Consider the following 14027-nt stretch of genomic DNA (forward strand, 5'->3'; position numbering starts at 1 on the left):
CTGTAAAATTTCACAATGTGCACATGTGTTTTGTATGTGTATGTTTGGGTGTGACTTAAATGTTTGCTTCAAACTCAAGAAAGTGAACTTGGGTGCATTGCAGTGTTTTTCAAAGTATATTCTACAAAATTCTGAGTATTTTATGTAATATTTTATGATCAAATGTAGGTCCAACAATGTGAAAGAAACATGCTTAAGGCCATGATTCGATGGATCTCTAAATAAACTCAATAGTAGAACTAACTTTTCATGTAGCACTTAACAGCCCTGTGATTTCATGGTCCACGGAATAAACTTTGAGAAATACTAACTCTACAATGGCTTAAGGGCCTTTTCTTTTCTTTTTGAAAATTCAAACATATTTGACCTCTAAATGCATCTGAAGTTTATTTTATTATGTGGTTCTATTAAATAAATTTTCTTTTTCTTTGTTCTCTCCTTTTGTTTTAAGCAAGTCATCTGTCAAGTTTCAACTCCGGAGAGTTACAAATTAGATTTCACTCCTGTCAGCAAACATTACCGTACTAAAATGAGATTCATTTCTCTAGTGTGGGGCTGATGTTAATGGCTTTATACTTGTAGCAATTCTCTGGGACAACTGACTAAAATCTACCAATTGATATTGTCTACTGATGTTATCATGGTAATGATGTTCATGAGGCTGGCTTAACTCTTAATCTGCTTAGGCAAAACCATACAGACCATGGTCTTGAGATGGAACTCTGGAAGGGCAGAGGAGACTGAAATATAGCAATTTCACCCAAATAATCCTCAAAACCTTGTGTTTCCATATATGTGAAAAAATTGATCTTAAAAGTTGGAGGTTATGCCAGTAATCATGGGTTCCCAAATCGAAGTCTTTTCTACATAGGATTGCTATGGAGATTCTATAAAATCCATCTGAAATCTTTAGCCTAGTACTACCCAAGATTCTAAATGTGTGGAATCTTTTGTTCAAATAAAAATGTATGTCTCTCTGTCTGTCTTCTCTCTCTCTCTCTCTCTCTCTCTCTCTCTCTCTCTCTTCCTCTCTCCCTCTCTCTCCTTCTCTTTCCCTCCATCTATAGTGTTCTTGGGTTTGAATTTTGGACCTCATACTTTCTAAGGGCTCTAAGATTTTATATTTTGGGTTTTTTTTTTGCCAGTCCTGGGGCTTGAACTCAGGGCCTGAGCACTGTTCCTGGCTTCTTTTTGCTCAAGGCTAGCACTCTACCACTTGAGCCAAAGCACCACTTCTGGCTTTTTCTATATATGTGGTGCTGAGGAATCAAAGCCAGGGCTTCATGTATATGAAAACACTTTACCACTAGGCCATATTCCCAGCCCCAAGATTTTGCATTTTACAATGGATGGCTGTGGTAATATCAGTGTGTATAGGGGATATTGATCTTTCTCATCACTTAAAAGAAATTACCACACACAAATTAGCCCATTCCTAATTTTCTTTTTCAAGGAGTGATCTCTCAAGACTGTTTTCCCTAAGATATACTTAGCCTGTTCTAGAATTATGAGGAGGCAGTATCCTTATACACAAGAGTGAGAATTTAGCCTTTCATGTAAAACTGAGAGTAATTTAGTATTAAAACTTGGTACCTTGGGTATTGTATATACATTTATTGGAACTAGGGAGGGGAAGGAGAACATCAAAATGGGGAGACAAAAGATAAAAGATGAACCAATGCAACAGCAATACTTACAAAACTATATGCTATAAGCCAACTGTACAACTCCTGGGGAGGGGTGAAGGGTTTGGGAAGGGGAGAAGTTGGGAGAAAAATGAGGGAGGATGTAAAAAGTTTGATAAGAAATGTACTTAATGCCTTATGTATGAAACTGTAAATCATCTATACATCTCTTTGTCAATAAATTAATAAATTAAAACAACAGGGGCTGGGAATATGGCCTAGTGGCAAAAGTGCTTGCCTCATATACATGAAGCCTTGGGTTTGACTCCTCAGCACCACATATATAGAAAAGGCCAGAAGTGGTGCTGTGGCTCAAGTGGCAGAGTAGTTAGCCTTGAGGAAAAAGAAGCCAGGGGCAGTGCTCAGGCCCTGAGTCCAAGCTTTAGGACTGGCAAACAAAACAAAACAAAACAAGATATCTGCTTTACTAATTCTTGGCTGCAAATAGAAAGCTGGAGAAGTTACCTTTTCCTTCATTGTCAACTATAGTCATATCAGCATTTGCCTTGGCTAATATTTCCATTGACAGCTCATGGCCCAGTTCCGCAGCCCTCATTGTCGGAGTGCAGCCCATTTGGTCTTGTACATCAGGGTGAGCGCCAAGCCCGAGAAGAAAGGTGACCATGTCAATGTCATTGGCAACTGAGGCCAGGTGCAGGGCACTAAGTCCATCAACAGGCTCTGTGAAATTGATCAGTTCAGGGTATCCAAGTTTGGTCAGCTTCTCTATCTGCTTCTTGTCTTTGTTGCGCACACACTGAAGAACTTTGTAGACCTGCAAGTTCTCAAGTCTCCTATTTGCTAAAGCCATGTTTGATCAGCTTCTTAAAAAATGCTTCTGGGGCTAAGACAAAACCTACAGCAGCAGCAGCAGCAACAACACACACACAGAAGGAAAATAAGCAACATAGAGTTAATCTTATCACCCTTATTTTCATGAAGTACCAACATTGTTTTAAACATCTAAAAAGAGAGTCTATTTCCTGTGAAATGTTAACTTTCAAAACAAGAGTTATATGTAAATTAAAATATGTAGCTGACATAAAGTTCAGTATATTTCGAAACAATCCTCCACCATTACTATCATTAGTTTACCAGACGCTTTTCTTGTTACCAGATTAGTCTCCCTTCTACTTCTTGTAATAGAATTTCCTCACAAATGGAGTCCCTCACCTTCATTCTCCGTGGGAGTAAGGTGTTATCTTGACTCCTTATTCCTTCTTCAAGTATGTCTGTCTAGGCAATCAGAGAATTCATAGCCTGGGTCTCATTCCACACTGCACTCATTCCACACTGCACTCATTCCTCCACAGTCTCTTTGCTGGCTATTTTCTCTGTGGTTGTGGCCAAAGGCCACTGCTAAAGTGCCCTGGGCAAGGACATCAGGAATCTCCCCCTCATTTTAATTTGTGATATTGTTATTTGAATTGGCCTTCCTCTTGTTAGGCAGACACACTGCCAATTAAGCAATACTTCCAAACCTTTTGGCCTTAGATAACTTTTTAGTTGGGTCTTGATTTTTGCTCAGGGGGCTTAGAATCATGTCTACCTATGTCTCCCACATAGCTGGAATGACTGGTGTAAACTACCATTCCTAGTTTATTGATATGGGGGTTTCACTAACATGTTCCTCTAGGGCTGGTCTTAAACTTTATCCTTTCAATCTCTGCCTCCTGAGTAGCCTGGATTAGAAGTGTAAGACATTTTACCCAGCTGTCAGATTTCTTGAACTCCCTCCCCCCACCCCCACCCCGACCCAAGGAACTCCTTTAGTGACTCAGGCCATTTCCTGACCTTCAGCTCCCTTTTGGGCTTATTATTTACTTGCAGATTTATGTAACCCTTGCTGAATCTCCAAAAAGTTCAAAAGTTCTTATGTACTCACCTAGTCTCTTAATTCTCATTTGTGTAATAGATACCTAAAATGTAAGGTGTCCAGAGCAGCAGAACTCACAGAACATTTAAAAAAATTGTCATAATTGGGCTGGGGATATAGCCTAGTGGCAAGAGTGCCTGCCTCGGATACACGAGGCCCTAGGTTCGATTCCCCAGCACCACATATACAGAAAACGGCCAGAAGCGGCGCTGTGGCTCAAGTGGCGGAGTGCTAGCCTTGAGCGGGAAGAAGCCAGGGACAGTGCTCAGGCCCGGAGTCCAAGGCCCAGGACTGGCCAAAAAAAAAAAAAAAATTGTCATAATTGTTCTAGTTTCTTATAAAGTACCGTTGTTCATTTCTTACTATGATTAATTTGGGAATTAAACTTAGCATTATATATATACGTGCATATATATACATATATATATTTCACTGCCATGTTTTTAAGCCTCCAAAGGAGGATGACAATATTAATATACTGTATTGATATATCTGTTAAGTCACTTAATCCTCACAATAATCCTATGAGTTAGGTACTATCACACTTTCCTTCTGAGTGTGGGAAACACAGAAAGGTTTCTGTCTTGCCTGATATTTCACAGCTGATAAATAATAATCTGGACATTCTGTTCTTTTGGTTGGGTTTTATTTTTTTAACTGTATTTTTTTGTCTTTTCTTTTTTGGTACTGGGGATCAAACCCAGGACGTTGCACTTGCTAGGCAAGCACTTTGCCACTGAGCTACATCCCAGCCCTGGACATTCTGTTCTTGAGGATCAACAGTCGTGGAGTTTAAACTTAGGGCCTGTGCACTGTCCCTGAGTTTTTTTGCTCAAGGCTAGCATTCTACCACTTTAAGCTACATCTTCACTTCCTTCAGTTTCTTATTAGTGTATATTGAATGTACAGAGGGGTTTAATTGTGACATTTCCATACATGCATATAAGGCATTTTGATCAAATTCACCCTGCTTATGAATATAGTATTTGAATTCTTGGTTGGTGGTTTGTTGTTTTGGTGCCAATACTGGCCTGGGTGTTTGAACTTTTAGCCAGAGCACTAGGACAAGAAGGAAAAGAGAAGCCAATTATCTGTTTTGTTTTGTTTTTTCAGAAAGTATGATCTTAAAAAAAAAATCCCTAAGAGAAAATATCCCCCCAAACACACTGAAAACTTATATATCTAACACACAATTTTGGCAAAATAGAAAGATAGAGAATCAACATATAAAATCAGTAGTTTTCCTACACATGGATAATAACAGGCTAAGGAAGAAATTACAAAAACAATTCCAGAAGTAAACTTAATCTAGAGAAATAAAATACCTGTACAAGGAAAATTACGAAACTAGTAGAAAACAAAAGACATTAGATGATGGAAACAACTTCTCTTGATAGATCAGCAGAATATCATAAACATAGCTATATTACTGAAAACATTCTATAGATAAACACAATCTCCATCAAAATCCCAATGTCATTTTTCACAGAAATAGAAAAGTCAATCCTAAAATTCATACGGAAGTGTGGAAGACCCCACAGTCAAAATAATCTTAAGCAAAAAGGGACTGTGCTAAAGGAATCATAATAATGGACTCACTATAGTACAGATACAGAGTAACAACCTTTAGCTTGGCATTGGTGGATCATTCCTGTAATCCTGGCTACTCAGAAGGCTGAGACCTGGAGGATCTCATTTCAAAGCCATCCGGAGAAGAAAAGTCTGCAAGACTCTATTTGCAATTAAGTTGCTAAGTGAAGAACTGGAGATGTGGCTCAAGTGGTAGGGGCCACCCTGACTAAGCAAGCCAAGCATGTGCACCGCTCCAGTACAAGTAAAAACAAAACAATAACAAATGAAATAGCATCATGCTGGCAAAAAAAACCAGACATGAAGACCCATGGAACAGAAGAACTGGACATAAGCCCACACAGCTAAAGCCATCTGATATTTTAAATTGTTTATTATCTTTAGGTAGTTATACAGAGGAATTTCTTGAACATTTCATATATAGGTACAGTGCAGCAATACTGCTCCTTCCATCACCTTCCTTATCCCCCAATATATCTTGAACTACCACTCCTTCCTTGAAGTTACCTGGTCCCATTATCATATATAGGAATCTGTTTTGCCAAAGGATTTCTGAGAACATTTGTTTTGACATATATTAGGAAAAAAGACAAATGGTGTTGAGAAAACTGAATATGCACAAGTAGAAATCTGAAACTAGATTTCTGTCTCAATTACTTATAAAAAAAACTATTCAAAATGGATCAGTTTTTTTATAGTCTTTCAGCTTGAACTCAGTGCCATTGGGCTTGTTGAAGCCTTTTGCTTTAGTCATTTCTCAGATGTGCTCATTTTCACATAGGATCAGCCTTGGACCTCAGTCATTCTTATTGCTGTTTTGCATGCATGTGGGATTGCAGGTGTGCACCAATACTCTCAGCAGAAAATGGATCAATGAGCTTAATGAAAGGCCTGAAAGTACTAGAGAAAAACATGAGCCAAATACTTCACGATGCAGGATTAGGCAACAACTTTCTGAGTAGGATTCCAGTTGCTCAGGCAATAAGGGCAAGAACAAATCAAATCACATGAAATTTAAAAGCTCTGTACAACAAAGAAAACAATCATCAGAGACATTTTCTTGATATCATCCTGACCTTTTCCATTTTTCCCATTCCTGTGGCTCAAGTGATAGAGCACTAGCCTTGAGCTGGAGAGCTCAGGGACAGTGCCCAGGCTCAGAGTTCAAGCCCTGTGACTGACATTCCTGATAATAGTATCACCTGCCTGTAAGTCTTCTCAGATTGAAAACACTAGAGTTGCTCTCCTTTATTTGCTTTATAGAGTTCCTAACTGTTGTGTGTATGTGTGTTTTTTATTACTTACTTATTTTTTTAATAAAAAACAGAGCAAGTTCATTTGAAAGTGAAAGGAAAACCATGAAAGGAAAGTAGTAGGACTGTCCATTTAGAGAGGTGTCCCAAGGAGGATTCTTGCTCTTCACTCAAATTCATCAGCAAATTTTGTCAACTTCACCTTCAGTGCACGTCCTGACATCAACCCCCCCCCCATGCTACTATGTTAGGCCACATCATTCCCACTGTCCTCCAGTCTGTCCCACTGTTCTATAACGGTCTCATGTAGTCTACTCTTAATGGACAAAGGTGGGCTGGGAATGTGGCTTAGTAGTAGAGTGCTTGCCTAGCATGCACGAAAACCTGGGTTTGATTCTTCAGTACCACATAAACAGAAAAAGCCAGAAGGGGCTGGGGATATGGCCTAGTGGCAAGAGAGCTTGCTTCGTATACATGAGGCCCTGGGTTCGATTCCCCAGCACCACATATACAGAAAACGGCCAGAAGAGCGCTAGCCTTGAGCAAAAGAAGCTCAGAGATGGTGCCCAGGCCCTGAGTCCAAAGCCCAGGACTGGCAAAAAAAAAAAAAATAGGCAAATGCTAGAAAATTCGCCTAAAAATATAGTTCACATAAGACCAGGCAAGATTCCATTCTCATCCTTTTTACATAAATATTTCAAACATAAAATGTGTTAAATGCCTATATAATCACCACTAAAATCCTACCAATAATACTTTACCTGTACTAGCATAAGGCTATCTATCCCTAGGTGTGGTATTAATGCATGTACATTTTTTCTTGATTTGACAATTGTGATGTCCTGCTTGCTGTAATGCAGCTTTTCCTTTCAGTGTGTGTGTAACATGGTAGACTAGGAAACTAGAGAAGGCAGAGTGTAAGATCGAACATTTGTGTAAAGAGTCTCCAAGAAAAACTCTGGGTCAGGCTCAGTCATCTACTTGGGCCTTTGTGGCATGCTTTGGTGACATTTATTTCTGCTTCTGTTTATGGCTTGTTTGAAGTGCAGATACGTGGACTAGCCTAAGAAGATTCTAAATAGTTTATGACTACACTGAATGAATGCCACCACTTGTGAGGACAGAGACTTCCTAGTCAGACACTTCAATGTTATCCCCCCAAAATGGCACTATGAGAGACACTGTCCAATCAAGCTACAATGAGGAATTCAACAGTGCTTGGCTCAGTTTACCAAAAATTATAAGCCTATCATATAGAGCTCCAGGAGAATGAGGTCCTATGCACTATCTGTTGCAATTAACTGTGTGAGTGTCCAAAAGCTAACACTCCTGTCCCAGGAGGAAATAAAAAGTCCTGCCCTCCAGACTTGGGGGCACCCTACCAGTGGTGTGGCATATGTAATATAATTAGTAGGAGGGTCCCCACATACACACACAGCTGTATCTTTCTCCCTCTAGACCCAGGGCCACCTTAGCATACTTCTACTAACCATCTATATCTATATCGACAATTAAAACATGAAATGGAATAACATGTGAATATCCTGAAATTATATGGCAATTGGTGATATAGTGTATTTGTGTTCAAGTTATATTTTTTTTCTCCATGGGGAGATATTCATAGAGCTCATCAGATTCTTAATGGGGTCTCAAAAAGAGAGGAGGTTCATTAGAAAGAAAACTAGAGAAAAGCAGCTTTGTGCAGTGGCTTGTAGTATTGGAGGGAGAAATCTGTGGTGATTCTTCCTTCTTTGCATCATTCTTTCCACCTGTTAGTTGTATGAACCTGCACAGGTCACCTACCCAAGCCGATCCTCATTCCTTCATCTGTGAACCCACTTCCTGAGGCTAGTTGGAAAGGAAAGTAGATCATGCTTGTGCAAGATTTAGTTGTGAATATGTAAACCTGGGCTTGGGCTCCACCCACAAGTGACTGCTTATGTTTTGGGGAAATCTCTAACCTTGTCTTTTAAGTTTTAATTCTCAGAAACATGCAGGAAAGTGAGGATGGGTAAAAATGTAATTTCAAGGGAAAGGCTAGGTGGCAATGTCCAAGATGCTAATCTCACCTTTCCGTAGTCTGGACAATCAAGAGGCTCAGGTTTCCAGGCACAGGCGCCCCTCAGCCCAGGAGGATGTCTGGGGTGTCCTGGGCCCTCTTCCTCTGTTGCCCAGCACAGATCCCAGCCACCACCTTGGGCTTTTGGAGCCCACCTTAGGCCCCCAGAAATGAATGATGTCCCTGTGGGTAGAGCAGGCGGGCTGGCACGCGGGCAGCAGGGCAGGGTGTGTGTGTCCATAAGCCCTGGGCCCGCTGAGGGTGAGCGCGGCACCAGATGATGAGCTTCATTGGAGGCGGGGCGGGATCGGACCGCAGAGACTGGGCAGATTGTGAGCTTCAGTCACGTAAGGCTGGGTTGCTAGGGCAACCGTCAGGTGCTCGGCGGGGCGGGGCTCGCAGAGGCCACGCCCACCGCCCGTTTCCTAAGGTGGCCTGGCTGAGGGCTAGATGCTCACAGGGGATGAGGTTGAGAGGGAAGGTGCACCTTCCCTCAGGAGCTGCCCTTTCTTTTTCTATTCTGCCATCTGTTCTCCCTTGGACTTTCATTAGAAAAGTAAAGGTACACTTTAGTGTTTTATAAAGAAAAGTTGAATAAAGCAATACATGCTACAGTTAAACGAAAAGGGAATCTACTCCTAAGTGCCCTATGTTCTTGCAAACCTTCCCAGAAGTGTCTTTCTGTTTTTACATTCAAAACTAGAACAAATAAATCATGAAGATAACTTTATTTCAGAGTCTACAAAAGCACCATAACAGTCCTGCTTTTGCCTCTATATACTTTTTTCAGGTGAATTCTTAAGCTCTTGTTGGCATATGTGAATATAAAACATGTATTTTTTTTCAAATAGCACTAGCTTCTAATCAAAAGTAATATGTTCCCCAAATCCACCTATCTTATCTTCCACTCTGTTTAAAAATAAGGACTACTATACACAAAAATACTACATCATATATGGAAAATACAAAGAAGAGTAGTATACTATGACTAAAGGAAAAGAAGGTAGGAAACAGGTACACAAGTAAAATAGAGAAAGAAAAGAAGAAAGGAGAGAAAGAAGGAAGAGGGAAGAAAAAGAATAAGACCAGGTTTTACCACTGGACCCTGTGTTTTTCTATTCATCCTTCCCTTCCTGAATGCATTAGTTATATCTATTCTGAATTTTGTATTTTAAACAGCATTTCAAAAATGCATGTAATATGTACTTAGCATTACATGTTTTGAGATTTGTGAAAAAATATAGAATGATGTGTATTTCATTTTTTTCCTTCAATGTTTTGTTCTTTCAAATTAGTTTCAGTACTGGTGAGTATTTGGTATATTTTTAGTATCTACTGTTAAAAAAAGGCTGTTAGGATCATGTCTCTATATTGTTTTTAAGCACATCAGTCCGAGAATTTCACAAATAGGAGAGATTATATTGAATTTCCTCATACATCTTTATGAACTTTTTCATCAGACTCAGGAATAAGCTGCATCAACTACTACAAGCTTTTTAATTTTGATTTACTGTATTAGATAGCAAGATGTTTCATTGCAACCATCATATTAATTGATTTAGGTTAAAAAATAGAAATGTAAATTTGTAACTAGTATGGCATACCGATGGATGATGGGATGGCATATTTAATTGGAAATAAAATGCCTGTATTTTTATAGGTATTTCCATAAGATTGAGGTAAAATGTTAGAGTTTTCACAATTGTTTACAAATTAATCTTATAGGATCCATTCATATTTTCCTTCCCCAAATATTAAAATATTTCCCTTCCCAAGTATTAAAATAATATTGAACTATTCAAATGTTTCAAGGTATCTATGTTTTAGGGAATAATACTCATCATTTTATTCTGAAAATTTACTTAAAACCTGCATTTTCTTATATGAGTAAGGAATATATTCACAACATATATTTTATTACATTTCAAAAGAGAAATGAAAACATGTCAAATAATTTTGAAAATATTGATGACATAGAATACTATTTAATATTCCCATTAGCAAGTTACACTGGCTTATATTGTATTAATTATGAAACAACTTTTTATTAAATGAAAGTTGGACAACAACTACTTTAGAATATGAGCAGTTTTTCAGGTGCCGGATGCTCACGCCTGTAATCCTAGCTACTCAGCTGAGGATTGAGGTTCAAAGCCAGCCTAGGAAGGAACATCCCTGAGATTCTTATCTCTAATTAACCACCAGAAAACTGGAAGAGCACTACCTCATTTTATACCCGAGAAACAGGATGCCTACTTAGCACCTGATACTAAACAAGTAGGAAAGTAGGATGAGAAATTAGGACTGTTTTCTTTCCTTACAAATTAAACCATTTGACTCCTTATGTAACCACTGTTAACTATTAGGTTTGTAAGCTTTACATTTTTAATAAGCATTTTTACATACATATGAATTATGCTAATGAACTGTCTGGTTCATATGATCGACTTAGTTACTAAGATATTTTGTAAACTGTTTGCTTAAAACTCAATTTAGAGCCAGGCACTGGTAGCACATGTCTGTAATCCTAGCTACTCTGGAGGCTGAGATTTGAGGATCCCAAATTGAAGCCAGCCAGGGCAAGAAAGGTCTTGAGATTTTTTTTTTAATTAAAAACAAAACAAAACAGAATAGGTGCTGTGGTTCAAAGTGGTAGAGCACTATCCTTGAGCAAAAACTGCTCAAGGACAGTGTCCAGGCCTGGAGTTAAAACCCTATGACCAACTGAGGAAAAAATTCAAAAAAAAAAAAAAAAAAAGGAAAAGAAAAGAGAATAATACAATATGAGCAATTTGCAGATAGTTATATTCTGATCAGGATCTGATTTTTTGGAGGGACCAAAGTTTCTGTAAGGTAGCATGAAGGGGGCTTTGTACTAGATAAAAGAAAAACCAAGAGCTACCAGTAGCTTGTGGCTACAATCCTGACTACTGAAGCACTTGAGATGTGAGGATAGAAGTTTGGAGCCATCCCAGGCTGGAAAATCTGTGAGAACCTTATCTCCAATTAAATGCCAAAAAGCTGGAAGAAGAGCTGTAGCTCAAGTGGTAAAGCTCTAGTTTTGAACACAAAAAGCTCAGAGACCGCTCCCCACCAGTTCAAGCCCCAGGCTGGCACAGAAAAACAAACAAAAAATTAAATAACCATCTACTGGAAGAGAGCAGGAGAAGCTAGAGTTTGGCAGAAAAAGACTGCTAAGGAAGGTGAATGAATGAATATTAGAAATTCAATGCACAAGTTAGACGCCATTTATTTATCTGGGTAAATAAAGACATTTACAGTTTTGCAAGGATTTAAAATGATTCTGGTTTCAAGTATCCAGCCTGGGGGGTGGGGCCTGGAGGACCCAGAGACAAAGCTAAAAACCCATGATCCAGACAGAAAAATCCAAGTAGGGTTATTGAAATAAAGAAAATGGATCTGAGTGTGATGGCATAAACCTGTAATCCCTGATACCTGAAAGTCTAAAATAGGAGTCAAATAATAAAATAGGAGTCAAAAGCAGCCTGGACAACATAGCCAAGCCTTCATCTCAAAAAAGAAAAAAATACAAAAACAAACAGCAACAAGAACAAAATAATGATGGGCGAAGGCTTATAACATAGTTGTTGGATCAGATAATAAAAAAAAAATAGCAAAGTTCCTTACATACTTTCTCAATTTTTCATCAGGACCTTCGAAGTGGATTTTTTTTTTTTTTTTTTTTTTTTTTTTGCCAGTCCTGGGGCTTGGACTCAGGGCCTGAGCACTGTCCCTGGCTTCCTTTTTGCTCAAGGCTAGCACTCTGCCACTTGAGCCACAGCGCCACTTCTGGCTGTTTTCTAGATATGTGGTGCTGGAGAATGGAACCCAGGGCCTCATGTATACGAGGTGAGCTCTCTTGCCATTAGGCCATATTCCCAGCCCCTGGAAGTGAAATTTTTAATCACCAAAACTTCATAGCAAACTATTTCTTAGTTTCTGTGGGCCAGGAATTTGTAGGAGTAGCTCCAGTCCTGGGTCTCTTGTGAAGCTGTAGTAAGGATGGCACCCAGGGCTGTGGGCACCTGGGAAATATTCAGTAGATGTTTTTTCCAGTCTTATCAACATGATGTGTCTCTTGCCAGATTTTTTCCTTGCTGCTTTGTATGTAAGTTCTTACTTCTTCCTTAAAGCTTGCAATATTTTCCTCTTTAGTCTTTATAGTGTGGGATAGACCCGGAACATATTTAGGTTGGTATTTCATAAATTCTACCTAGAGGTTGGAAGTCTCTTTCAATATATAGACACATTTTCAGCTCAAAATACATACAACTTTACCATACGTTTAGTTTCAAATTTTAATTAGCTTCTATGGGTCCTGAACCCTCAAAAACTGATAAAACTATTTAAATGGGGATTTTTAAATATGTTAAAGCATGAGGAAATTACTTGAGGATCTTGGTTAAAATGCAGAGTCTGATTCCAAGTATGTGGAAGGAACAGCCTAGCCATAAAGCACACATGGAGTCCTAGTAGAGAAGGGCATCCTGTAGTAACAAGAGAAACTAAGTAATAAAGTATATGCACATAATTTCTTAGAATACCATGGAGATACCTGGGATTTCCTCTCTCAAGACCATTTCCCAAGCTAGAGGGATCCATATGTAACAAAATGCTTGACTTGTCCCTGTCCCACAATAACTATGCCAACAAGACATAGGATGGTAGAAGAGAGAAAAGGCAACATTTGAGGAAGTTAGCATTTGGCTCCTTGTCTCTGAAGCTCCGACTTAACATTCCAGTCCCTTTCTCATCTGGAGATTGCTAGATATAATCAGCCTCCTGGAAGAGATAAGCCAGCAAGACATGAATAAGCAAAGCCAAACAACCACTCCTTCCTTTCCTTCTGAGTGAAACAAACAGGAGCCCAAGAATTTCTGGATTTCCAAAAGAAATCTTTGCAATTAGTTAAAGAGTAAAAGCTGTGAACTGGCCTAACCATGGAACAATAGAAAACTTGGATTTCCTGTTAAATAAATGGGAGAGGGTGTTGATGCATGACTTGGAGGTTCCAAAGGACAATGCTGCTGAGTTACAGTTAAGCAGAGCCTAGACAAGCATGGTCATGAGCTACACTGAACCCAGCACATCAGTAAGTATTCACATACCTGGATCTTCCTACCTGCTCAGTGCCTGCACACAATAAGCTGAGGAATCCATCAGGAGAAGCTAGTATGGAACCACTGTCCCCCAGCTAAGATGAATCTCTTTTTCTCCTCCTCTTCTCTCTCTCCCCGGGAAGATGTGGACCACATGAAGGGTCATTTGATAATTAATACTGATAATATTTAAATTTCATTGGCTAATTATGTATACTTGCTACTTTATTATGATTAGACAGAAAAAAATCATATGTAGACCAACATTATTAGATAGAACAACATTTTGGTTTTTTTTTTCACCAACAAGGAAAATAGGAATTGTGCCAAGAATTATTGGATTAATTATGGAAATTATGATCATGTACTAGTGGATTGATAGGAATAACATAGCTTATGATTTATCTTCAGGCAATATTGTAAGGAAGGGCATAACCATTTTCT

General features: G+C 39.0%; 1 protein-coding gene across 2 annotated transcripts in view; it reads right to left on the reverse strand.

Annotated features, from left to right (window-relative positions):
* The window catches only part of Ankef1 (ankyrin repeat and EF-hand domain containing 1), a 48281-nt gene that overhangs the window by 15765 nt on the left and 18489 nt on the right, over positions 1–14027 (reverse strand). Inside the window, exons 1-2 of one of the 2 annotated variants that reach the window (XM_048348804.1) lie at positions 8474–8617; positions 2151–2541 (exon numbers count right to left, since the gene is read on the reverse strand). In XM_048348804.1, coding sequence (XP_048204761.1) covers positions 2151–2496 — 346 coding nt within the window. In that variant the 5' untranslated portion in view covers positions 2497–2541; positions 8474–8617. Of the gene's footprint in view, positions 1–2150; positions 2542–8473; positions 8618–14027 lie in introns of those variants that run through there. The other variant, XM_048348803.1, reaches the window with a different exon arrangement.

Source organism: Perognathus longimembris, chromosome 6 (assembly GCF_023159225.1).
Source record: "Perognathus longimembris pacificus isolate PPM17 chromosome 6, ASM2315922v1, whole genome shotgun sequence".
NCBI lineage: Eukaryota > Metazoa > Chordata > Mammalia > Rodentia > Heteromyidae > Perognathus > Perognathus longimembris.